Source organism: Pipra filicauda, unplaced genomic scaffold (assembly GCF_003945595.2).
Source record: "Pipra filicauda isolate LSUMZ 115617 unplaced genomic scaffold, ASM394559v2 scaffold98_size3848907_pilon, whole genome shotgun sequence".
NCBI lineage: Eukaryota > Metazoa > Chordata > Aves > Passeriformes > Pipridae > Pipra > Pipra filicauda.
Window position 1 is genome coordinate 688,397 of NW_024105186.1, and position 27,953 is coordinate 716,349.

General features: G+C 43.2%; 1 protein-coding gene across 1 annotated transcript in view; it reads right to left on the reverse strand.

Annotated features, from left to right (window-relative positions):
• Nucleotides 1–27,953, reverse strand: part of LOC113987753 (LIM domain containing preferred translocation partner in lipoma) — a 322,953-nt gene that overhangs the window by 180,117 nt on the left and 114,883 nt on the right. Inside the window, exon 6 of the mRNA XM_039378007.1 lies at nt 25,767–25,968. Coding sequence (XP_039233941.1) covers nt 25,767–25,959 — 193 coding nt within the window. The 5' untranslated portion in view covers nt 25,960–25,968. The remainder of the gene's footprint in view (nt 1–25,766; nt 25,969–27,953) is intronic.

Consider the following 27,953-nt stretch of genomic DNA (forward strand, 5'->3'; position numbering starts at 1 on the left):
CACAGGATTTTTACAGAAAACTTCAGCTAGATGTGACCTGGTGGCTCTTAGGTGTGAAAACGCATCTCACTAAGTTTCCCAAAATGAACATTTTCCTATAACATCTGTACTTAACACAAATAACTAGGAAAGAAAAGCACATTATTAAAATCATGTTTTTTTGGTCACAACCACCTTGCAAGAGATCATTGACACCACGTCAGTACAGGGGAAACTGTGGCATGATGACACACACCAGCTCCTCAATCCACCTAAACACTGGTCTGTGGTTCCTAAAATAAAGCACCTCCAACAACCCAATTGTTTAAATTACCACTCTTACCAATCACTAATCCTACCATTTCAACTACTTGTGCTAATCAGCTACTGTATTAATAAGCATGAGGCAGAAAAAAAAAAACCACACTGGCTAATTTCATCCTCTGCATTTAAAAAAGGAATACTGAGTCTGTCAGGTAGTTGCACTGAAAATTTACTTTGCCACCTGCTAGCTGAAATATTGCTTTTATGGATTTATATTGTATTAAAAGGTCACTGGCTGTTTAAGTCTTAAACAGTTTTAATCATTCTAAAAGTCTCTTAACAGTAAGAAAAGGAAGCTCAGAACAAACAGCAGCAGGGATTCTAATTAAAAGGGCCAATTCATCTAATTTTATTTGGGGTTAATTATTCAGGATTCACTCTCTGATGTGTAAGGAATAGCAATTAGTAATTTTAGTGATTTGAGGAACATTGGAGGTGTAATCAGTTAAAATGAGTGAGTGTTTACAACACAAGATGTTGAATTAGTTTCTCCCAGCTGGAGAACAGGAACATTAGTCCCCTACAGTTCAGGACTACGAATCGCAGTCCTGTTTAAAATATTCTCTTCAAATAAAAAAAAAAAAAAACACACCACACGCCAACAATCATCTGGTAATTTTGTTGACTACATGGAAAGTCAATAGGCGACATGTACCATGCCAGCTTATGCATCCTTACCTCCACCCTCACCCTGCCATCCAACTACTCAAACCCCTGGGATTCACTGGAAACAATTCCCAGCAATTTTCCTATCTGTACAACTCCAGCCAGACTACAACCCTCCTGCCTTTCACCACAGCTGGCTGAGATAATGGAAGAAGCAGCCTGTGAAACTTTGAAATGTTAATTAACTTCAGTGGTTAAATATACAGAGGAAAAATGACCGTGCGATTAACTTAAAACCTCTAGGTACAATTTCTCCTGCAAACACAAATCCAAAATAGCTCTGCTGGAATTGCTCTGGATTTCTTCCAGTGTTACTAGAGCCAGACTAAGGTACTAAAGCTTTCAGGAGTAGCAGATGAGACTGATGGGGACAGAGAAGCTGCGTGGGAGAGTGCCAACGGGGAGATCCAGCACTGGCTGCTCTGACATTTGGGTCTGAGCTGAGGCAGCAGTTCAAAAGCCATTTTTTACCCCCTCTCAAGAGGTAACTGGGTTTTACCACCATAGCCAGGTGCTTCAGTGGGACTGGAGGCTGGACCCTTTGCATTGCCCACAAGTTTGTGACTGTTAAAAGGAGTGGCACTGGCACACCAGGCCAGGCTCACTGCAAATGATGCAGCTTTTACCGAGCAAATTAATTTAGAACAAACAGACGCTGTCGTTAGTGTCCAGCTCTGGTCACCTACGGGGAAATCCCCTCTACCCCGGGGTTTACAACAGAACTCGCTGACCTCCCTCTCAAAACACCCCAAAGGCAGCAATTAGCACAACCATAGGAAATAAGGGCTCAGTTCCCCAAATTATGCAAAATCTCAGCTGCTTCACCACAGTGGATGGTCCTCATTGTGAAAACAATGGGGTTTTTTGATGAGACTACGTTTTCATTCAGCTTGTGGCAGCAGACACCAAGCTGTGCCATCCTTCCCAGCAAACTGGGGCTGATGCTCCTGCCCCGAAGGTCACAGGGAGGGGCAGGCAGGTATAATCCAGCACCGGGCTGTCCTCCAGCACATCAGCCGAACTTCACACATCACACTTGCAATACACATCGCTAAGTACAAAGCCATTGATACAAGGCTGCATTTTGATTCTTCAGCTTATTTTTCTATGTGACTGTGGGGCAGAGCACTCCAGCCAGTGTGCCACACCAACCTCTCTGCCACAGAGGCAACTTATTTTGCTCACCTCAACAACCCGTTTTCTAAACGTGATGCAAGTAAACCAGCTCTGCTCCCAGTCTGAACACGTCACAAGCGGCAGTTCTCTCTGTAACGCTGATGTCTGCTAAGATGAGAGGTCTGCTAGTATCAGAACTCAACTCTATGGAAAATACATCAGTCCTTTACTAAAGCTTAGCGAAGGACTAAAGCTGAGCCAATGCAAGAAACAGTCCATGGCACTGCAAAACTTTAATTAAAATCTGTGCTAAAATAGAAGGAGGAAGAAGAGCCATAAGATTAACAAAAAAGTTCTACACACCATTCCTTGCCATAGACTTATTTTAGGATGTTGGAGATGTCACCTGACCCCACCGTGCCTCTGCCCACAAGCATGAAAATCCTTCCTTTGCCTTCTCTCCAGTGTTTATTTGTAGAAGTAAGCATAGAGTTCATCTTTCTTGTGCAGCAATTAGTATGATGAGATCCCACTTTCAGCTGCAGCTGCTCAGGTCCAATAATGGGGACAAAAGCATCTCTGAATGATTCTTAAAGAAATTACAGCCTGCTAGGGATGCAGAGATTTCCACACAAACAGGTGGAAATCAGGGCATCTAAGTCAGAAGGGCAAACCCTGTCCTGGAGGAGAAACAGGTTGCATTCCCACACACCATCCTTCTCCTCTGCAGAGTGAAGGGTCCATGAAACAACTCAACAAGGGAAATGCTGCCTCACTCAGAACAAAACTGGAACAGGTTATCTATTTGTTTATTAGATTATGGTGCTGAACTCATTTGTTCACTGCTAAGAGCTTCTGACAAGAGTTGACATATGCATTAATTTACTAAAGAGGGTTGTTGTGAAGGAGTTGAAAAAAATGAGCTAAGCCACTGGATTAGGACCTCATTCTCCTTGGCTGTTGTTGCATGGCACAACAAAAATGAGTCTGTTTTTTTGGTCAGCTTTCTCCCCTGAGGCAGCAGACAGGGAAGATGTGGACCATGTCCTTCAGATACAACCTATCTTATCTCCAGCCAAACCCTCTCTGCGCCTGGTGATGAAATATAAAACATTGCACAGATCACAAATAAACATCTCGCAGAGCTCTTCATTGCCAAGGGGCTTCCTCAAGTTCTGGAAACTTCAGCCAACAGTTTTAGGCAATGCTTCATTTATCTTTGTCTATAACTGGTTTTGTACTGTTTTCCCATTTTGGGGGCAAATTGCAATCTGAGCAGTCAGAGGAAACCCATGTGTTGCAGCCTTGGCTTAAGCCTCACAGTCAGCAGTGGCCTGCGATGCAGAACATCTGGAAGTGCTGGATCCATTCTCTTTGCCCAGCATGCAAGGAAGAGGGACAACAAAAACCACGGCCATAAGCAGATCATCCTTGGGTGATGGGTTCAACCTTCCTGCAATGTGTTCTCTTCACTTAGTCTTCTGCTCCCTGTTTTGAGAGACTGGAGAAAAAGCGCCAAGTGGGAAATGGATGTGCAGCACTCAGATGAACCAACCAACCCAATCCCCAAAGACTGGCTTTCAAACTGGGTCATTTAGTTCCTCCCATCCTCTTTGCCACATCTCCCTATGTAACGCTTACAAACATCCAGACTTGGAAAGATTAAAGCAAAATGTGTCTTCATGAGATGTATCTCAGTTCACTGTTTACACTAATACAAACAGCACTAACTTTCTTCCTTCTATTGCACATAATCAGTGCTACTGGGGAGCAGAAAAGTAACCAGATTTTCTTTCTGCTACAAAATAATTGCTTTCTTATTCACCAGTGTAAGCATTGAATAGTAAATTACATCCTTTATCCCTGGAGACAATTTAAGATAAAATTAAATGTTGGATACACAGAATTCACCTCTATCTTGTTTTTTCAAAATAAATAGCTAATGCTCCATATCCAAATTTTAGGGACATGATTTAGTGGTGGACTTGGCAGTGTTCAGTTAACAGCTGGACTTGACCTTAAAGATCTTATCCAATCTAAATAATTCTGTGATTCTACCTCTGTATATAAATTTATATAAATATATATTTATATGGAGTGGTGGTAGTTTGGTTCCTTTTGCAGGTACCTACTAAAAATGTCACATGTGATCTGGCTAGTTCATGGAAGAAAAATGGGATTAAAATCAAAAGAAAATAAAAAAGAGGGGGTTATGTGTATCTTTCCCTGGGTAGATTCCACCTGGAGGTGCTCTACATCCTCTTTACTGTACTTCTTGATAACAGAGAACATAGAGGAGAAAAACAAATGATGCAGGCTTTCTCTTCTTTGAAATGAATTTTACCCTAAAACACTGATGCACAATCTTTCTGTACCAATGACCACTTTCCAACATGCCAAAGCTACTATACACACTTATCTGTGCGGTTATTGCCAAATTTGAGCAGAAATGCTTTAACATTTACACTTTTGCATAATTCAGTAAAGTAACTGGTTAGGAAAGAACATGTTAAACTGACTTTTTAGGTAAGTAACTACACTTATTTTCCCATATTCCACAAAATCCCCTACCAAGAACCAGCCCATTCCTCTCCTTGCTGATGAGAGTCCAGAGCACTGCGGTGAGGAAAACAACTTCCCATCACAGAGCATTTCCTATCAGGAGCAACTTAAAGTGGGCAAGGAAGAGGTGAATAACTGAGTCACAAAAATGACACCAAGCAGGAGAATTATGTTCTCATTCAGGACACTGATGATAATAGCATTCACTCCCTAAACTGACCCAGGCAGACTGCCTGTCCCCAGAAAAGAAGCAGGGATAAACCCGTGCTGTTTTGGGGGAAACATGGCTCTCATCTTGCACTCTCAGCAGGAACAGTCATGAGATAGTTATCCAAGCACACATTTTACACATTTTAAGCTTCTGACCGTTCCGAGAAAGCAGTTGATCAAACCAGCAGTTGTGCTGTAATTCTGCTCAGCATATGGTGTCTCCCTTCCAGAGAAAAAGTATTAGGGTCTGGCAGAAGCCCAGAGCAACTGAGAGGGTGCCCTCACCATAAAAACAGGGTCAATTATTTGGTGTAGAGAAACCTGTGTGAGATCACTTCCAGATTGAATTAAAACTTTTCTATTTAACCAACAGAAAACAAATTACTGAAATATTTGTGGATATTGTTAAAAGGAAAAATGCGGAAGAAAATTAAAATCCTCTGCTAAGATTGTGGTTTTGTTTGAAAAGCCAGAGATTTTATTCTTAAAATAAAATGTTGTGGAAAAAAATGGTAACAAATTGTAGTAACATATTGCTACAGTTTCTAGGCTGGACTTCTGAAATCTTCATTCTGAGGTTTGGTTTTCCCTCAGAACTGTTACTTGGACAATTTTAGCAAAAGAAAAATTAAATCAGGCTAGGTGGGGAGCCTCTCTTGATTTTCTTTTGTTCTAACTTTTTTTTCCATCTTTTCTGCAGCAAAGTGCAAATCTATCCTCTTCAGATTAATGATTGATCTTCATTCTAAATCTCTACTTCAATATTAATAACCTCTCAGAAAACAATTAAAATAGATATATTGTTTGAGTGTGTGCTCAGGGAGCAAGAGAAGAGGATAAATCTTCTATGATCACAAAAGCCTCTGTCATACTTGGAGGTCTGCTGATGCCTGCAGTGACAGACAACAGTTATCCACTGCAGTATACACATCACCCCATGCTTTAACAGGCACATGCCTGGAGCAATGAATGGGAAAGGGAGAGTGCTTAGCAGCATAGTGGAAGAGTTGGACGGTCCCTCTCACCACCTAACAAGAATCCCTCCATCAGTGAGGTGGAAAGAGTAGGCCTTTTCCCCCATCAGATAGAAATGATGCAGGAAGAACGACTTCCAATTTGACTTGCTGGTAACCAGCAAGTGCAAACAGTCAGAGAGACCTCAGGCAGGTTCTTTGCCTGATGTGCTGAGGCTTTATGATGAATCACAAACCCTACATTCGGAGTTGCTTACCAGCTCTGAGAATTTTCTAGCCAACGTCTCTACCTTCTTCTTGAATCACAGCAAGGACAGAAGTGTTTCCCCCATGACCTAAGCAGTGCCATGGAGCTAAGGACTGTCATTACTCTCTTGCCTTTTTCCAGTCCCAAGTGAAGCAATGGGAAGGTTGTGGTGCTGCTTCCAATGTGGTGTTTTTACAACCTAAAATGACAAAGCTCTCTGCCCTGGTAAAGGTGCACATGGAGATACTTAAGGCTGCAGAATTTTCTTACAGGATGGTTAGAGGACTGGGAACACTTTTTCTACAAAGACAGGCTGAGAGAGTTAAGGTTGTTCAGCCTGGAGAAGGCTCCAGGGAGACCTTAGAGCCCCTTCCAGTACCTGAGGGGGGCTTACAGGAAGGCTGGGGAGGGACTTCTGGCAAGGGCACGTAGAGACAGAACAAGGGAGAATGGCTTTAAACTGAGAGTATGTTTACATTACGTATTAGGAAAAAATTCTTTACCAGGAGGGTAGTGAGGCCCTGGCACAAATTGCTCAGAGAAGCTGTGGACTCCCCATACGTGGAAGTGTTGAAGGCCTGGCTGGATGGAGCTTTGAGCAACCTGGTCTAGTGGAAGCTGTCCCTGTCCATGGCAAACAGGGTGGAACTGGATGGTCTTTAAGGTCCCTTCCAACCCAAACCATTTGATGATTCTGTGATACGATTTTATGACCATCTTTGGCAAAGTGAGACAAACTTGAGTCATGGTCCTAGTGTTCTCCTAGAGGAGAAACACCCTTCTTTGGAGAGCATTAACCAGCTTTGCTACATAAAACTGAACAGCAGTAGGTTGTGAAAACTCACACTGCAATTTTGCAATGCATGACTTGCTGCATGCAGTCATCCAAGGTGACTGCTTTATGCAGAAGCAAAGCTCATTCCTAGAGGATTTAAACAATCACAGTCAGATTTCCTTGATGAAAGACACTCTAGTGAATAACAACTTCATTTAAAGAGAAAACATGGCATGTTCAGGTACCAGGGCTGTCAAGAAAACAAGAAGCAATCAAGGACACATCTGAGAATATTCTGAAATTAGTCACTGTTGATTTTGCTACACAAAGAATTTTAAATTTAAAATACAGGTATAACCTAGCTTTAAAATCCAGTAACACATCTAGGCGAAACCCAAATATGTATGTTGAAGATCACTTAAAGAACAAGATTCTCTGCTTTCACAAGACTATGAGATTTACCTCATTGCCTTGTCAAGTCACACTTATCACATTATGTTATGGTGATTAGCATCTTGATTGATTAAAATCTTTAATTCTATTGGATTTAATAAACTAATTTAAGAGCCACTCAGACAAGAGCCCAAGTCTGGATCTGATCACAAGCAGAGAACAGGACACTGTGATTGCAGCACTGGTACCTGCTCCCCTCATTCTTCAAGACATTGCAGCTAAAATCATCTAGCTGAGATAGGTAAACAAAGGTGTGTGTCAGGTCAGCCAGCAAAACCTTTCAAGGCAATGGTTCCGCAGTCATTATGAGAAAGCAGATAAAACCTACTTTGGCTCTCCCTTACTATATATTTAACATTTGCAAGACAAAAATCAGATGACTGCTTAAAGCTTGGGATGATGCATGCCATCTTCAAGTTATTCTTGAGCTTGAAATGTTTAATGTTTCATGTGGTTTGGAAATGGTTTAAATTCTCTGATGAATTTTTCATGTGCGTACACAATTTAGCCTTTATCAAAAAAATCCCCTTCAATTAGGAACTTTGCAAAAAATGAAGAAATTCTTTGGAAGGATTCTCGACACTTTCTTTTCCTGATTTTTTTGTTTACCTTTTTTGGTTTGCTAAGGTCTGCATAAAAGATCCTCACGTGGATATTTCTACTGAAGTTATCTGGACTTCGCCATTTGTGCTACTCAGAGAAAATCAACTCTGCTTTCTTCCCATCTCTCTCTCTCTCTCTCTCTCTCCATGACTTTACCTTAAGTGAAGCAAATGGGAAGAGAGAAGAGCGCTGGGGAGGGGCTGAAAGGTTGCAGACTTCTGGATGGACCCAGCTTTTTACCCTGATCCATCATCAGGAGCTGTAAATCGGCAGCAGCCGTGGAGGAAAGCCGGCAGGAGGGCGGCCTTTGGCAGCAGAGCTGGCAGCAGGCACATCATTCCCAGTGCAGGAGATGCGGCAAGAAAACAAGCATAATTAGAGCACTGCAATGTGCCAGCTATTCTTGGAGGCAGAACAGCCCCTCAGGAGCTATTGCAGGAGAGCAAAGCGAGGACAGCCCTCGGACCACTCCAACCCACGTCACAGGCATCCCCAGGAACATAAAGCCATCCTCCCATGTCCTGTCCTGCCCCACAGCTCAGGCTAAACATACTGTCTCTCTGCTGCTTTTGTTCTCTGAACACCTTCATTATGCTGAGCATACATCCCCTAAGGTTCCGGGAATATTAACATAAGCCACCCACAAATATTATTTTAAAGAAGTGATTCCCATAGTCCTCCTATTTTTGGAGATGCATCTTAAAAAAGCTTCCCTAATATATTGGAACAGGCCCCATATTGTCTCTTCATGAAAAGAATCCAACTTTACGCTTCTAAATTCACTGGTAAGCAGTTCAGACTTCCTTTTATATTGTAAGATTTCCTTCCCATAAGACGCAAGATATATTGCCTCAAGGGAAAAGCAGCTTTATGAAGAGGAAGCTACGTGTGCCAGAATTGTTCTCTGCCATTATCTGCAACATCCTTTCTCCCTCCCATTGTTTTAATAAAGCTGGTCACCAGAAGTACCTGCAGCAAAAATGCTGAAACCCTCAGCAGAGTATCTAGTATCTACCTGCTAAGAGCCCCAAAGAACATCTCTTCTGCAGTCTTCTCGATGCTCAGAAAACTTGGTTTCTGTGCATACCACGTATGCAGTGCTGATAGAAACGTGACCCTGCTAACAGACTTGCTTTTGGCTGCTCCAACCAGAAAAACATTTGAGGAATGGATGGCTCACCAGTAATCTCCCACCATAAATTCTACCTATATTTTTGTAGAATTTTTTGAATAGAAGGATGAAGAAGAAAAAAAAAAAAAAAATTAAAAATCTGCTGTCTGATGTTGCTACATATGATGCAGAGGACCATCCCCCTCGTGCACACACGTGCTTGCATGCAGCACAGACTCAGTTACACTCCAAAGTTCAAGTGCATTCTTAAATGTTATGTCCCACGGGCCTTCACAAAGTATGTATCAAATTAGGCATTTTCTGAAATGCTTTGCTAAGCAAAAGGATCAGTTTACGTATTTTCCCCAAAGATTCTGCTGAAATGAGGCTAAATGGTTGCACTGGTAACTCTCAGGAGATCTCCAATTCTTCCCTGAAGCATTCATTTGCTACGATTTCCCTTTAGTACATTCAGCTTTGGGGAATCACTATGGGAAACTGGGATCAGGGAATTCTCAATGTTAGAAATGACAGTATTACCCAGGGTAGCTAAAGTAACCACAAATCCCTCTCCACTGATCCAGATTCCACCAGGGCCACTGACATCTCTTCCATTTCCATTAAAAATCTCCTCTAGGGGGTATAATCTCCCCAAATTCAAGCACAGGGAAATCCAGGGTTCCCTCAAATTAGAATCTGCTTGATTTGGGACAAAAGGAATCTGCTGTCAGGAGGACTGGAGTTGCTAAAAATAAGCAAATATTCCCAGTGTTTCTGTACTCCTCTCCCTGAAGTGAAATGATCAAGAGGATTAATTTTAGAGTATGCACAGTTTTTATGTGAAAAAACCCAAGTTGCATCTTAGCTTTTAAGCAAAGACCAGATGGAAAGTCTATCATTAGAAATGCCAAAGGGAGAATACACTCAAAGTTCGCTTCAGGATGGAAAGGTCATTTCTAGTCATCCTTGTTTTAAATGTTCTCAGAAGCACTCAAGCTTTTTGTAATAAGATGGTTTTCTTTCAGTTTATCAACTTGACTTCTTCCAAAATAAAATATAAAAAAAATCTCCAAAACAAAACAAAAATCACCAAACAATACAAGACAGAAACTTTAAAGGCAGGCGCCAGCTCCCTTTTTTTTCCTCTCCAGAGCAAAAGAGTCATTAAATTTTTAATGAATTATTGTTTAGATGACAAGAAATGCCACAAAAATGATCTGCTGATTCCACCCAGGGGTGTTTACTTAGAGCTTCACGGGGAGATTTATGAGACGACAGGCAACAGAAAATGTGTCAATGAAGTCTGAGAAGCAATGCTTCCTTTATCAGGTACCAATGTCAATGAAGAACATGTCAACCTGATGAGAAATGGATCAGGCTTCTCCACTGCGTTCAAAGCAACATCCCAAGCCCCCAGTGAAGGCCCTATGCAGCTGACCTATATCCACCAGCTCATCTGCACTGTAACTTCCATGCTACTGGTTGTAAGATCTGAGCAGTTCAGTAAGGACCTCCTTCGGGCTAAGGATGCCTTCTTAACATTAGTAGCACACATGTGATGACTAGAAGGTGGCAAAATTGTGATCAGTCATGTCCATTGGAGTCATGAGGGTGACCTGAAGATAACACAAATAATACAGTGCTTCCAGCTTTACTCCACTTGCTAACTTATATGAGAGCTACAACCACGCAGCTTCCACTGAGATTTCACCAGCCCCTTGTCTCTACGAGCCAGCTAACCGTGAAACAAACTCCTTCCCCGTGAAGATAAGCCCACAGCTGAAGTACTGTATGTGAATAAGCCTGCTGGGACACAGCGTCCAGACCCTAACAGGAAAACATTTAATCAAATACAGACAACTCCATTCTCTTGTTTTCCAACAAATATAAAAAAAGCACATAGATATGGCAATATAAAATTGGCATTTTCACAGTAAACACATCTGTGTCCCAGTGCAGATTATTCCCAATAAAAACTGGAGCTACTGGTTAAAGCTAAAAGTGTTTTTTCCTTGCAGGTTGTGCCTTTTCTCAGCTCAGCTAGGCCACCCCTGACAAGCAGTATCTGACTCCAGGTCTTCCTCTGACCTAACTGAGCAGTAACTGGGCTGTGCAAGTGTCAGAGGGAAACGTGCCTTGTGGTACTGCTGAATGAGGGACAACCAGACAAAACCAAGATTCCATTCTCAAAAGCATGCTAAAGTGTTGGGATCAGCAAACAAATGTTTTGTTTCTTGGCCACTTGTAAATGGTGATTACTCCATATGAATTAATTAATAAGCAAGGACAGAATTCTCCAAGCTCTCTTTAGAAACCTTCTCTTAATCCTCCTTTTAATCATTTACCATTTGCAATAGGGAAGGAGTAACAAGGAGGCAAGAAATCTGAGACGATCAAATCTTCCCTAGTCCCCACAAACAGACATTCACTGCCTTCCAGTAGTCTTGACTAATCATTTTAATAAGTAGTGAAAAGATTTCGAAATTAAATGCTTATAGAAATAAGATGCACCTTCCTGCTCCTTCTGTTGCCTCATGAGTTTTCCAGATCCTCTCATAAAGAGCTTTCATGACAGAGCCAGAACTGCTACAAGAGAAAGCTCTGATTTCAGCTCCATGTCAGTCACTGTCCGAACACCGAGAAACCTCTTTACAGTTCTTGGATAACAGTGGAAAAAAAAAAAAAAGCGGAAAAAAAAAAAGCCAAAAAAAGGGTAGCTTGAGTCCTAAGATCAGAACCACATTTGCAGGACAGAAAAAAAAACCCCTCTGGACTCAGTATAAACTAAACGTTGGTCAAGTATTAGGAGGAGGAGACAGGGAGCCTCACAATTCCTTTCCTGCAGCCCCACGTTTGTGGTGACAACTGCACTTTCCTCTGATTAAATGTGACCTTTAGGTCCTGACATTTAGGTCCTGATTCCCCAACTTGTGTTACCTCCTCCTCCAGTTTCACAGGTGGAATTCACAGCACTTTAACGTTTAAATAGTTGGCGACGTTCATCAAACACGAGCCCATGTCTTATCCAATAGAGTCTTAAAATGGAATATTCCCGCTCCAGAGACCCATGCCATGCTGGATGTTCAACTTACACGAGGCATTGGATGAGCCGTATCTCTTAGGAAAATCAACATACCAAGTGAAAGCTCATCTCTCAAAATAGTCACCCTGTTACTTTATTTCTCTTTTATTTGTTTTCCCACTGCAGTTACAAAACACATTCTCACTGGGGCAAAAGGGATCGTTAGCCAGAGCACTTCTGGATGCACAGAGGCAGTGCTAAATGTGCACCAGAAACAGAAATTTTATAATGGTCTTTCCACACAAAAGGACCCTCCATTAGCTTGTCTCCATGATATCTCAGGAAAATATCATATACTCAGAATGGAATCATGGTGATTCAGCAATTTCTTGTTTATAAAGTCCAACTGTGACTGTAGGGAAATAGCTCAGCTGTGGTCACACATCACATCTCTTATCTTGGATTAGCTGCTAAATTTAAAGTATTTTCTGTCTATCCAATAAGAGCAATTTACTAGCACAGAGAAACGGCTTAAATATCGTGAGTTTTCAGGCTCTGCCAAACCAACCCCTCTGCAGCTAAGTCTAAAAGACTCTTGACCTTAGTGAGGGAAGTGAACAGTTGAACAAAACGTAGAGATCTGGGAGCTAGAGATCCACCAGCCCAACCCCCTCCTGCTGCTGAAAGGTCACCTCTCCCTCCTGAGGGCACATGTCCCTTTAAACACACAGGCTGAGCACCTGAAGCACCAAGAGAAGTTGGTCAAGTATGCTCATGCATCAAAAACAACTGACTTTTCAGGCATAGGGAAGGGTTACATAGTCTCAAACTCTGCAGGATCTCTGTTGGCATGGATGGGATAACAAGGCAAACCCAATTATGAATTTAATCCAAATCTAAGGCACTGAATGGACTAAGCAGAAGATGAGGAATACACTGCAAGACTTCATGCATTACCTGGTATGACTGTATGGTCTCCTGTTCATGCTGATACCAGAGGAGATGCAGGCCAGCTGTGATTTTACCCAGCTACACTTCCTTCAAATATTGCCTATTGTCTTTATAAATTCATTTTTATGTAAGATGGCTGTGTTAGACCTGAGCTCCCGGTGCAATTTTCCTTCTATACTTGCAGAATTAATTCAGTCCGTCAGGTTCTTCTTCTCCTTTGGCACCACACAAAGAATTACAAATGGCTCTATTTGTGCTCAGCTGGTACAAAAGTGATTTCAAAAGTGTAACAGGAAGGAGGAAAGGACCCAATTACAAAAGCAAGATCTGGGAGATAATCTTGGTTCCAGGACAGTGAGCAGTGGCAATAAGGAACATCTCATCTATCTGTCAGTTGGGGTCATTTGATGAGAAAGTTATCGAGAGGAAAGGTGGCAACTCGAAATGCCAGTTACAACTTTCCAGATTCAAACTGTGATTCAGCCTCTTCTGTCCCCTGTGCCATCATGACTAACATGACAGGAAGGTTGGAATTCGTTACAGGAATGCAGTTTTCAAGAAGGAGCCCAATTGTACTGCAGATTAACAACCAATCAGTAGTTTTGCAGAAGTTGCTCTGGCTGGGGGAGCTGCCAGGCTGTGCTGAGGAAGTGCATGGTGTTGACTTCCCAAACTGAGTCACTGCTGTAAGCCCTAGGGTGGTATTTATAGAGTTGGGGGAAAATTTCCAGGAAACATCACTTACTGGTACTCACAAAAATAGCAAGGAAAGTCTTCAATTACTAAACTTTAAAGGAAGAAGGTCTTTTTTCTTTATGACATGACAGCTAAGCAGTAGCCTCTATGATTTGCTTGGAAGAAGTTACAATTAATATTGTTCCTTATCTTACTTTTCCCTGATCGTAGTAGATGTTACTCCGAAGGTATTAACTCTGTGCAGCTGCAAGTTTGAGCTTTTTCTCCTCTCTTCTACAGATTATTTATGGGATAAGATGCTGAAGTCAGCCTTGTCTCCAAAAACTTTAGCAAGACTTGAGTGAATTCAGGTACCAACAACAGCTCAACCATCACAGCCCAGCAGTTAGCCTGAACCCTTTATCCAACTGTTCAGAATCCAGTTTGGGTGAATGGCTGTAGCTTTCATTAAATCACATGAATCTGAAGGTAAACCTGTTAGTCAAACTTCATAGTCAACCTATCCCCTGCAGAGTTTGTCGATCCCTCTGAACAATCTAGACATGCCCTGGTATCACAAAGCAGACAGAAGCAGAGGAAGGGCACCAGTACCTGAATCAGACATCTACAAGTGCCTGTTCCCCTTCACACATGCAACAGTGCCCTTATGTCTCCTCAGAGTCAAGGACTAAGCCGGGTTTTCAGAAACATTTTGTCCCAGCAATACTTTTAAAGATGCAACCATGAATCTTGCGAGTCTCAGCCATCTTAGAGTATGTACCTTTCCATTCAACACACATAGATTTATGCTCTTGCTTAGTGAGGGGGGCAGACCATGCCAGACCATGCCCTTCCCCTAAGCAGTCAGCATACCCCCTGGTAGGAAGTACAGTAGCTGACCACAGAAGTGCAACCTTCTGGATAAAAAAAAAAATCTTTTAAAAGTATAAGATCCAAGCACACAACCTTGTCCCCACCCTGTACACAAACTGCAAATGCCTGGATTTATTACCATGACTTCCAGACTGTCCCCACAACCACCCTCCTCTCTGAGACCTGGGGACGACATTGGCCAAATAGTCATTGAGAAGGCCTCAAAGATGTTCCCCTATAAGTCTTATACGAACCAGTAGCTTGAAAGAGGACAAAACCCAGGATAATGAGAAAAAGGTTGCTGGCAGGAACTTGACCAGTACCTGCTCTGTTTGACCTCTCAGCTGGGCACTCCCAGTACGGCTGCTGGGAGGGCACATCGGGTCCAGCTCTCTGCCAAGCTGTCAATCAGCACAGCACACAGTCTGGGACACTCATGGGACGTGACACCCCGTGCAATGCAACGGAGACCCAACAAGTTTGTTTTGTACATGCCACTGCGGCGTCGGCAGATACAGCAACGTGCTTTGGCTCGTACTGACATGGGAAGCATTCAAAGCACTCGTGCAGAGATAAGAGGCTCCCCTCATCTCCTGCCTGAGACACACTGACCTCCCCTCCCTCCCTTCTCCTTGGCATTGTTAAAAATACAAAAATCTGTCACTTATTTTTTAAATGTCTCTGTTTCAGAGGGTTCTCCCCCTTTTTTCCGAGACCAATTAAAAATAAAAGTTTACCAGGAAGACAACAAGGAAAAAAAAATCTGTCTGATACCATTGGATCCAGCCTGTAAGGATCTCACACATAAAAGAATTATGTCCCTGAGCACTTTCCAACAGACTTTCAGAAAATTTCATCTTTCTACTTCCCTGGCTGGATAGTCTGTTTGAGTAATTTTCTCTTTCTCCTGGGGCTGGTTGCTAAGAGACACGCTATTACTTCTCCTTCTCTTATGACCCGATTACTGTGATCAGCAAAGACAGCGTGCAGACAACAGCCTGACACAGCTCATACAAGAACATCGGGCTCGTTACAAAATGATGGACTGTATTAACACTCCACAGCCCCTTTGCTCGCCGTGGCCTTTGCAGAGACTCCAGGCACAACTGGGGGCTTTTACTTCCCTGGCTTCTGAAGTGCACGTTCAAACATTTTAAATCACAGGACTGGGAAAGGAAAAGAATGGACTTTTACCTCCTGTGCTTCACTGTCTGCCAGTCAGAGCGGTGTTAATGGATCCTCACTGAGCAACCCTCCTTTTCTTACCCTTCCCAAGAAGTGGCCCAAGGAACTATGATTATTCCTTTCCATTCTCTTGAAAAAAAACTTTGCATATACACAGCACAGTTTGGGTTAGAACATTCCCTTGAAGGGTTTGACAGCACATTGTAAAGCTGATCATAACACCTCAGGGGCTGAGAGATGATCCGGTCCTGCAAAGAGCTAAGATGGATTGCTCTGGATAAGGAAAGCAGCTGAAAATAGTTCCAACTGTAGGTGCACAGTGATCCCAAAGAAGGCACTGGGATGCCCAACAGGCTCCCAGTTCATGTAGAAACAGCCACAGCCTGACACTGACCCTGCTAAAAAGCCATAGGGGATGGGGCCAGTGGAGCACAGATTGGGATTTTGCACTGAGGGATATGTGGGGCAAAAAGTTAAGGTAAGTTGGTTTAGCTGATGTTATTACAAAAGAACAGGTCTGCTCAGGTTTGGGCCACCAATCTCAGAGACCATCAGTTCCACTTAGTAAGAATTTAACTCTCATCACATTCATTTTTATAACATAAATTTCAAACGTATATAATTTATACTATTAAACCTACTCTTGAAAGATTGTGTTTCCCTTCACTGTTTTAGTACCATTTTCCTGCTCTTGAGAGCCCCCTCTCCTCCCACCAGCTCACTCAGGACAGCTTCTGAGGCAAGACCCCTGGGCAGACCCCTGACACCACAGGTATTGCAGAATATCTGGAAAAGCCAGTTACTAAATCTTTCCAAGTGGACCTTGTAAGAGAGGTTGCCCAGATGCACAGGTCCCTTTCTCATCTCCATGTCATTTCCCATAAATTCAATTCTTGGAAAAACAAATGCCAGTTTTCATGCCAGCCCCATTTCTACCAACCAGCCCTTCACGCCAGGCTTGGCTTTATGGTTTGGGTCATGCCTAGACTAAACCAAAACCTTACCTTAGTCTTTGCCATCACAGGAATTAAGAGTTGGAAAAGACCTGTGAGTCTGTAGTGCTTCACAGCTCTTCAAATACTTTGGGTAAATCCCCAATGGCACCCCTAGGACATGCCTGAGCTTTCTTCCGTGGCTGTGACTTTAGAGCTGTGACTTTAGAGCGTGTGTGCTAGTTAAAGAAGAAGGCAGGAGGGAAATTTTTAGATAGTGGTGTCTGGTTATTAGGAACTAGAGCAGAGCCCCGCTCATCTCTGGCAAAATCACCCTCCTGGGCCAAGCAGAGCCACAGGACTCTCAGTCCTGCTCACAGACCCTCAACTCCTGTGCCAAGTCCATCTCAACATGCTTTGCTTAGCAACAAGCATTTCGGGCCTTGTATATTTAGCCCAAATTGTAATTGTGTAGTGTTCACTGCCAGAAATGCCTGCTCTTTGGCCACAAGTACAGCTTCTGTGGCTTCAAGAGTTGCTCATTCATTCTTCTAACCTTTTATTAGACCAACCTGTAATATAACCCAATAGACATTTACTGGTCGCTCTGACTTAGCAGGATTCAGTCTGGCAAAGTAATAAAGCTTTAGGCAGAGAAAAGGAAAAACATAAGTATAATCCTCTACTATAACAGTTAAGTTTTCAGAGTGTAGAAGAGCTGCATTGTGTGAGCAAGGGTAAAAAAAATAAAAAATATTACTCGATTGTTAACTGTCGTATAACAATTGTTATTATTTAACAGACTAGCATCTGGAGGATGTTAAAATTTCAGATTAAAATAAAAGGGACAAGTGTTGTCTGCTTGAATTCAAGCTATTTCTGCATTAGCAATGCTCTCTTGCTTTGACTGGGCACCATAGCCCTTTAAAACTATATACAGGACAAACATTATCTTTTTAAAAGTAGGTTTGATATGGTCGATGACAGTTGTTTGCAATTCAAGTTACAAAAAGACAGTTCCTTTCCATTCCAGGGTATGTCATAAATGTCTTTTCTTTCTTTTTTTCCCTTTCCTTTTTCGCCCTTTTTCTTTATTCTACCCAAAGTGGTTCACAGAACAGGCCACTGCTAAGATGAATCATTATTCAATGTTTTAAATAACGAAGCGGAAAAATTAAATATAGTATCTTAGAAGAACAGACAGACAGGAGGAAAAGAAAATGAGAAAAAAATAGGCATGGCAGAAAAAAATTAAAAATCTACCTGCTGAGGAGTGCAATGTTTGTTTTATGATACCAAATAACTGAGAAAATACAAGCTCACTCATCAGAATGAAACCCAAGGCTAAGCACTACTTCAAGTAGTTCACGAATAAGAGGCAATGTGTTCCAGAGCCTGTGAAAATTTAGTATTTGTAATTCTAACAAAACACAGTCAGAATACTTAATAAAACCTGTGGCTTGACTTGACATTTTGTGAACTACAGATAAGTACACTGGTTCAATAACAGTTTTTATGCACCTGTTTTATGCTGCAGTTTTTCCCAGTGCCTTCTTCTGAGGTGGTATTTCAAAAAAAGAAAATGCTCATCCTGACAGCAAAGCCAAGACACAGACCTACAAATTTGTCTCTGGCAAAAAAAAAAGCAGATGACTGCTATCAAAACAAAAGGCCCCACACAGAGCCAGTTTATTTACACTGGTGAGAATCACAGGTCCTGCTACTGGTCACTGTTCTGTGGACAACTGGGCAAAACTCCATGTCTCCATAACTCATAAGCTATCGAGTGGAGGGATGCTGCCCAAGCACAAAGACTTCGGCTTGGTCTCACGCCTCTTCAACACAGCTCAGCTTGCTTTGGGCAGTTTAAATCCACTATTATACAAATGAGAACCACCACTCATTTCCAACTGGTTTCACTTGGTTCCTAACCAACGGGAAAGAGGATGTCATTAGAGAGAAATCAATGGAGACTTCCGAAAGGCTGCTCCAAACTGGTTCACAGCTACTTCTTAATGAGGGACTCCCGCCTTCCTGCTTGTTCTGCAGTGTTTGGGGGCTTTGTTTGTGCTTTAAATGCTCTTGTGTAGAAGGTAGCAAACCCATGACAAAGAGTCCTAGAGCTTCAAGTTCATTTTCACCAGCTATATTTTGAAAGAGCCTGTGGACGATGCAGTTCTGACACTAATGAATAAAGTATTGCTTTATCTGCTGCATTTCATTCAGTCCAAGAAACACAGGGAAGAACGAGGGCAAGGATTCAGAAAGCTTTTTCTAAAAAACAAGCACTAACATGGGGGTTGTGCTCAGGCTCGGTCAGGATGATTTGCAACAGTAAGGTTACCTCTTTATTCAAACTACATTTTTCAACTCTGCTTTTTTTCAAGCTCAGTGCTGCGAGGGATGGGACTGTAGCATCCACTGCAATGATGGGACCAGGAAAGTGTTAGAGCACTTCTCAGCCAGGACAATTTTTCTTGTCCCACTACTGAGATACTGTCTCCGCCCTGAAGCATCAATGATTTTTTCAGCTGCTGGTAGAGGTGAGGAACAAGGCAGGGACCAGCAGATCCCACTGGAAATACTCTGGTGCGCACAGGACTCAATTCAGAATCAAACTGACAGAGTAACAACATATTCCCATGCCTTATCTGGGCTGCAGCAGTGGTCCACAACACATGCAGGACAGCCAGCTTCTGCTTCTGCCAGAATAAAAGACTCAATTGCATTTTCTCATGTTAATGCACACACAAACCAGCACTGGAATGGCCAAGACATCTCACTGTGCCCGCACTCCAGCCCCTTCCAACAACTAGCACAGCACTGCAGAAGCTCATGATATACACCAAGGAGCAGGTACATCACCCCTCTGCCTCTCAACCAACATAACCCCTCCACTAGCAAGAATTTCTCTTGCTATGGGTTATGGGCCCAGCACAGACAACCAGAAAAAAAAAACAGAACAAAAAAACCGAAAAACAACACAAACCCCACAGAATCTTTCAAGTCAGCCTCAATTTATTCCTTCAGGGCTCTCAATGCAAATAATGAAGAGACTCTGGAGCTGGTTAGCTTCTATGAACTGTCAAAGATTGCAGAGATGGGAACAGCAAAGCTACAACAGAGTGTCTGGTCCAATAAATCCATACCCAAGCTTCAAAAATTAAGGTAGAGCTACTGATAGCAGCTGCTGTAAACAAAACCCACTATGTGTATCTGCCTATAAAAAAAATACAATAACAAAACAATAAACAGCCTGACAGTTCATGCTCCCAGTCCCCTACAGACATAGCAGAACATAATTTGCTAGTGCTCAAAAGCTTCTACACACATGAAGAGGAGGAGAGCATAGAGAGTCAAGCCCTGGGAAACCTGGATCAGCTGGGTTCAAGCTTACACACTGGTGTCAATGACATAACCTTATCCTGGAGCTCATCCTGCTGTTGTGCCTTGTCTCACGAGTCACTTGCCTAGTCCACCAACCAAGGTAAATGGAAGGAGATGGTTTAAAAAAAAAGTAATTAAAACTTCAAAGACCTTCACATGAGACCTGTTGTTCACCATATCTGAAAGGCACCCAAGGAAAGGAAGGAGAAGGGAAGAGCTTGCTTTGAGTTTCATCCCTTCATTTAGTTTCCACTATTAAATCCATAATAACTGTTTCTGCACCAAAGTGGCAACTACAAGGAAAGACATCAGCACTGAATTTAGAACCCAACTGCATAAACCAAAGTGGCTAATTTTGTAAAGAATGTCCTGGGAGCCTCAGAGGGAGACAGAGAAGCACATCCAAGCACGAGGCAGCCCCACAAACCAAGTGACTGCCCTGTGAGGGATGCTGGCTGCACATCCCTTTCTGGCCAGGGCTGGCACTGCAGCATTTCAGTATTTCTCAAGCAGTTTTAGAAACATGCATGGTCCAATTCATATGACAAAAGACATTGCAAGAATATGAGGAATTTGGTTTTTTTGGGAGTGGAGATGATCATCTTTGCAGGAGCGGGAGATCTCTTGGCAGCCAAGCAACCATCTGGTACTTCCCATTAGGCAAGGATGGACTTGTTCCCTTCCCTATCACCATGAAATCATCTTTCAAGTGACTGCACACAGTGGCAGAAGAGTGCATTCAACCCACAGGGAGGTGTGCTAGTGCTCACAAATATTGGACTGGGAAGCCCAACCCTGCAATCCAGTTGAGATTCCCCAGCTCACCACTGTGCTCCACCTGTATCAGCACAGCGTCATTTTTCTGGGACTTGCAGAGCTTTATTTGGAGGGGAGGTGGAAAGGCAAGAGGAAAACAGCTTTTATGGTTACCAAAACAAGCTCAAGCCAGAAGGATCCAAACCAAAAGGCATATCACACCACAAAGCTTGCCACTCACTGCGTTCAAGCCATCCAGTGGCCATGACTCTGGTTTTTCTGAGGACCTCAAGACTGACAGCAGATTTTTACACATTTTTGAAGCCCCTGCTTCTGGCCTCACAACCCCTGGCACTGTCCCAGCACATCCCAACTGCCCTGCCTCAGCAGCACTTGTTTGGGAGCAGCTGCCAGCTCTCCTCCCCATGCCATGGAGTGCACAATCCCACACCAGCACCACCCGCCCCATGGCAGTGGGCACAAAGCCAGCGGATCAGCCATCGCCAACCTCACTCCACACCAGATGCCTCCTTAGTCTGCCCTGAGGGTGAGGCCCCATTTTCTGGAACTAGGAAAAAGAGGAGAAAAGGGAATTTGCTTCATCTGCAAGCTATAAATCCTTTCCATCTTCCTGAGCCCAGCATAGATGGGAACAGCTGTGTGGCAGCGCTTCTGTAAGGCTCCAGCTCTGTTGAAGATGTTGAAATACCAATTTAAGTCTAAAAGCTGGAGAGCAGGAGAGAAGTAAGTGGCAGGGAAAGGAGAAAGGGTAACTACAGAATCACAGAAAGGTCTGGGTTGGAAAGGACCTTGAAAGATTATCCAATTCAACTTCCCTGCCATCAGCTGAGATATCTTTCACTAGATCAGGTTGTTCAAAGTCCTGTCCAACCTGACCTTGAGGACTTTCAATGATGGGGCATCCAATGCTTTTAAGGGAAACAAAATAAATATGAACTCCTTGGAAAAAGGTATTACTTTGCTTAAGAGATTTTTTGGTCCGTGAGTACAGAGGACAAACCCTGCTACGTACAGAGCTGCACAGGGTCTGCTGAGGAGCAGAGGGAGGAGACATATAACACCAAACACATGAGCATGGAAAAAGAAGTCAAATATATAAGAAGTGGACTGTCAGGACCCATGGCTGGATGCTGCCTCATCCATCTCAGGACTCATCTTCTCCAAGCACAAAGAGAAGATGCTCTCAATCTTCAAACTACATCTAGCTCCACCCAAGGACCACCTTGACCCAGGTTAAACTCTTTTAGAGCTCCTGTTTCAATGTCTGGACATCTAATTTTGATTTCCAGCCTAACTCATCAGCAGCTACACTTCCTCCCAATGCACACTTGTTCATCTTGTAGATAAACATCTTCCCCAAGCTCAAACAGCTCTCCTCTTTCTGTGGGGTAAATACAGAATTGTGTAAGATGACGAGCACCTGCACTTCCCAGAAGCTTTGGTGCTCACGCCTCCCAGGATCAGGCAAGGTTAATCCCCTGCAAACCATCACAGCGGGGAATGGAAGCATTAAATCCTCCAGAAACCCAGCCCAGACCACAGAACATGAAGTCTGGTCTGGTGTTTGTAGGACCTATAAAAACACAGCTGTGCCCGCCTTTTCAGCTCTCTGCATGGCAGAGACCTGTGCAGAATGTTAGGCAGAGCTGGTCTTACTGATGATGATGATAATGATGATTATCATTATTATTTCTACCACTACTGCAGTCATACCCAGGGGCCCCCAAAACAGATCTCTGCAATAGAAAGAAATGGTCTCTGCTTTGATGAGTGGATAAATATAGTCTGAAACAAGTTGCAGCAACTCAGCATGGCAAATAGCAAGGAGGGGGCTGGCAGCACCAGCAAAATTGCTCACTTCACTGGTCTAAACCACACACACATTGAGTGCTTCAAATTACATTAAAACGCTGCTGGTTTATAAACTGTTGGCTGTTGTGATTTCACTTTTTTCAGTCATGTAACCATTTCTAACTTCCTTTAAACTTCCATTAAGTAGCTTTTAATCAGTACCTTCTGGCTGATTTTTGTGCAGGTGTCAGGAAAAGAAAAATAAAATCAAAGTCAAGGTGAGATCAAGGAAATGCTTTGGTGGGAGGGAGACGGGGGTACGGTCACTCCCCCTACATGTGCACACAGTACCTGCTCCATATTGTCACTCCAGTGTCTTTTCCCTGTGCTTTCAATATGATCAAGAAATAAAATCACAAATGTGATCAGCCAGACAGACCCTCCATATGCAAGCAACACACCTACAAAATAATAATAAAGAAACACAAGGCCAGAGGATGCACAATCTTGAATGTTAAAAGCAACAGGCTGAAGAAATTACCAGGAACAAAATTCACCAGCCTCCCAGAGAGATTCCAGATACTATTCCAGCTGCCAAAGGCTGCAGGGAACCAATTCCAGCAACACTGCTGGGGCAGGCAATGCTGTGACTGTGACTTGCACAGTGACCCTCTGCCCCATCACAGCCCTTCCCCCTGAGCGGCGCCGCTGCTCCCACTCATCTCCGGCAGAAGGAAGCAGGTAAACCCCGTGTTCCTCCAGCAAAGCAGCTCTGGCAGGGTAGGAGGGATGAAAACACACCAGGGTGTGAGGGAATCCTGGAGCTCTCCCACCTACAGACTCACAGCCAACCAGATGGGAAAGACCCGTGACCAACAGAGAACAAATTTAGGCAAAATGACTCACAGTGCCCCTGTACGCAGGGAACCAACGGGGCACGGAGCTGTCTCCCAGGATGAATTATTGCTGCAAAAGCAGGGAGGTCATTGAAAAAACAATTAGGAAGCCTGGAGAAGGGAGCCACAGAAAGTGAATGAAGCACATTGGGCTAAATATTTCTCACTGCTCTGCTCTCGCCTGCCAGATCCCAGAAGCCTCATGTTCTCAGGGTTATATATGGCTGGGTAATGGCTTTGCACGGGCTGCTGACAGCGACCAGCAGCATGTCACCTTTTGAAAGTGGATTAGCTTAAGCTGCAGGCACGCTGTCACATCACTAAGCCTGTCTCTGACCAGGTCCTGGCCAACCCTTAGCTCTTCCAGGCCTGTCAGATAATGACAGGATCCCCAAATGCCCAGCATCAGACAAGGCAAGGGACTGGCACTGATGAAGTCCCCCTATGAGTTCCTGATTGTCTCCCAGTTTCCAACAGACCCGGTGATGCCTGACTGTTTGTGGGACCAGACACTCAGGGTTGCATCAGAAATGTTAGTGTGTCTTGTCTCCCCTTCTCAGCCTGCAGTGCCTGCTGTGCTCTTTGGGAAAGCCTCCTTCCCCAAATGCCAAGAAACATAAATTTTAGAGGGTGATAATGTTCCTGAGTCACATATAATCAGACCCACAATCACTAAAGCACTGACAAGACATACTGACTTTTTTCACCCAAAAATAAGTGATTGATCGAGAACAGTTTTCCTAGGAAAAAAGAGGGTTATTTTCCATTATTATTTTTAATTTCAAGAGAGTCAGAAAAATAAGAATTTCCACTTGACTTGAAGGTGACATTTTCACTGCATTTCAGAAGTGGATTATTTTTTACTTTTAAAATTCCAAATGTCTTTCTCTTCCTATTTCTCGCTAAGTTTTGTTACTGAAGGCAGCAGAACAGGTGCATAAGACTTCGCTTTTCCCCCTCCAACACATTTTCTTTTTTTGTTCTGAATTCTCTGAAATTAGAGCGGCAGAGGAAAAAAACCAAAACACTCAGACTTTTCCAACTTTCCTACAAGCTATCCTTCACTTCACAAAATCACTCAAGTGCAAGACTTAATGTGCTCCTTTGTTTTTATTTCTCCTTTCCATTATTCTGTAGTCTTCCTGAAAATGCATACAACTTACAAAAGATAGAGCAGTAAGAGGAAAAAATATACAGATGATATTTAACTTATTGTACTCAATACAAAAGAGGAAAACGTGACAATGGAAAAAAGTAGAGCATCCAAAATCATACACAAAAGCTGTTTGGGCAATTTTCTTTAATACAACTGAGCTTTTCTTTTGAGGGAGGGTTGCAGAGGAGGAGAGGAAGAGTGTTCCACCCATTTCTAACCATAGTAAATCACCACAAACAGAAAAGTCATGCCTTGCCAAGACAGCTACCACTCTTTCCTAAAATCCTTGGCTTTCTCCTTGTTTCTGCTGCAGTAAGGTTCTATCACACACTTTCCAGTGTCAGCCAGGGGCATCCAGGGTGCTCCAACTGGCAGGTTTCCAGTTTGAAACCCCAGAGGCGCTTCCAACCATGCACTCCTGATGCTGGGAACTCCCTCCCCCCAAGTGTCCACAAGCCAGGAACCCAAATCCCATGCTTGCTGCTCAATCACATGAAGAAAGGAGGACTTTTACAGCAGAAGGCAGAAGAAGGTCAACACGCAGTGACTGGCAGGCATTTGTTTTGCTAACATAACAGTTTCAGAGGCTATTGCAATGGTCATATAAATATCCTTTGAATTATTTCATATTCAAGAGTGTTCCATAGTAGAGGGAAAAGAATAAAACAATCCAGCCAGAAGAGGAAGCACTTTCAAATTCATTCTGCCAAACTTAGGCCCTACAACCCCCAATTATACCCATATTCCCATAGATCAATACTGAAAAGGGTTGTTCGAGCCCAAGCTCCTTGAATCATCACATGCCAGCAGAGACTAACAAGCTTCCTTTCAAAAGTATCAGCCTTGGACATGGGAGATCTGCTTCCAAATTAAAACCAAGAAACACCTGTCCCCATGTCCTCCCCCAGCCCTACACCTCTCAGAAGGGTAGGCAGCCAGAGCAAGGGTAGGAGATACCTTCACATTCTTCTTGATATGAGTGATCTGAAACAGGGAGGCTCCCACAAACTCACCAACAAAGACCAAGTCAGGAACAGCCTGTGTTAGCAGTCAGTTTCTCTGAATTAGTTGTGGTTCCTTCCTAAAAAAATAAATACTCACCATCACCTCCTGGTTGCTTGTATGGGTTGTACTTTGGTTTGGGGGCAACGACAGGTGCAAATTTCTTTGGAGTCTGCTGGGTGGACACTGAGATGCTGGGAGTCCCAAAGGTGTGCGTGGTCTCCATCCTTGCAGTAACATGACCAACAGGCTCATTGGTACTCTTGGGTGGCAGCCAGGACGGGTGGGACATGGTTCAGATCTGAGAGGAGAGGCAAAAAGTCACACGGGCATTAGGAATTTAGGTTGGGGAAACAACGGTTGGATTCCTACTATTCTGCTGGTTTATGAAATCAAACCTACAAAACCCTTTAATATGTTTAACTGGTGCATGCTTCACTTTAGACAATATTGTTCCTAATGTATAGGACTTTACATACAAACTTGTCTTTCTTTTCCCAGCAGGTCAGAGTTGCTGATTAGCTTATTGCTGGTGCCTACAAAAAGCATTGCTTTTTTCCTCTTCAAACCAGAGCAGAGATAGGATGATACCCTGAAGCAGCCCATCAATCCCACCACCCATTCAGCACAGTAGTGATGTATTTGCCTTTCCCTATTAGGCTTTTGTGAGTACATTAAAGTACAACAGTGTAGGTGCTCTGGGGACAAGTCTAGTCACAGATAGGCAGACACTTCCAAAATACACTTTTAGCACTTTTTCACATGTCATTTAGGACCCCATGCCCCAGTGATTTTCATTCAGACTTTTAAGAAAAAGGATTTCAAAAGCAGCTAATCATTCTTGATGCCTCCATTTCTGAATGCCCAGCTTAAGACATTTTAAAAGCATATCAATTTTGAAAAAATGCCAGAATCCCACAACTGCTGACAACCAGGCTCCTTTTAGACATCTTGACTTGTGTAACAAAAAACAGAGGCAGCCCAAATCATTACTTATTTATGAAAATCTTGGCTTTGGCCTCTTAAAAGCCTACATCACTTTTGAGAACTGGACTCAAATGCTACTGAAAATGTTGCCCATAAAAATCCTGTTCATTGCAATAAACAAGTGCTTTTCACCACACACAAACCATACTTGCTGGGTAGCAACGACAGTCCTACAGTACCATCAGATGATCCTATGGAGCTGGATTTGAGAAGTGTTGGAGAAATGAAGACCCCATACAGACAAAAGCTAATGCTAATTTTGGAGCTCTTGAGTACTTTGTCACTTTTGCCCACACACTGTTTTGCTGTCAGAACTCCTCAAGGCCACCAAAGCCAGCAGGTAGCTGCGACCCAAACAGGAAAGATTTGTTTTGCTCATGGAAACAGATCAGTGCAAGAGATAGCACCAAACCATGGGAGACGTGAGCAGACTGCCATGGTAGAAAGACACTTCCACCTGGGAACAACAGGACAAAGCAGAGGAGCTGCTGGATTCACACAGAGGTGGTCTCTAACTGCAGCAGTAAATGCAACCTGCTGGGGCTGAGCTGCAAGAGAGTTGTAGCTCTGCTGGGCATGCCACCAAGGACTGTACCGGTGTGAACGGTCACCCGAGCGCAGGGTGGGAAACAGAAAGGGGGAAGATGAAAGGTGGCCTTTTGGCAGGTGCAGACCCCCTCAGAGGGGCCACTCCCAGCCTATCTGGGCATATCCCTAGTGCCTCACAGCTAAGACTTCCATGCACACATAGTTTTCCAAGAAACAAGCAACACTGAGCTCTTCAACCGGCCCCCGGGATTACAAAGACCATTTAGGCAGGCAGAAGACATCCCTGATATCATATTTAAGTCTGCCCTAGAGAAAACAAAGTAGAAAGGACACTGTTTCCCTTTTTTATTTCCTTATTTGGGCTCACACATCACTAGAAATGTCAAGACTAAGCTCTCAGGAATTAGGAGCAGAGGTATTTTGCCAGTTTATCCTGGCTGCATCCTACAAGCTTCATGGTGGAACAAATTCCATTGAGTCCCTTTATCAAAGCAGCAAATGAAGACTCTTGGGTATAAACTAGAGAACGTATTCCTGTGGGTTCCTGTATGGATAACCATGTCCTAGCAATTTGTTATTGGCAGTGCTGAGTCAGTCAGGGGAAAGGATCAAGGTCTCCACATGGTAGTGCAGGAACAGAACTTCCAGCTAACAGCAATGACTGTTTAAACTGACGGATATAAACAAGTGCTTATTCCAGTATGATAAATTTACTTCAGGTAACAGGTTTTCCACTTCAGGAGTAATTTC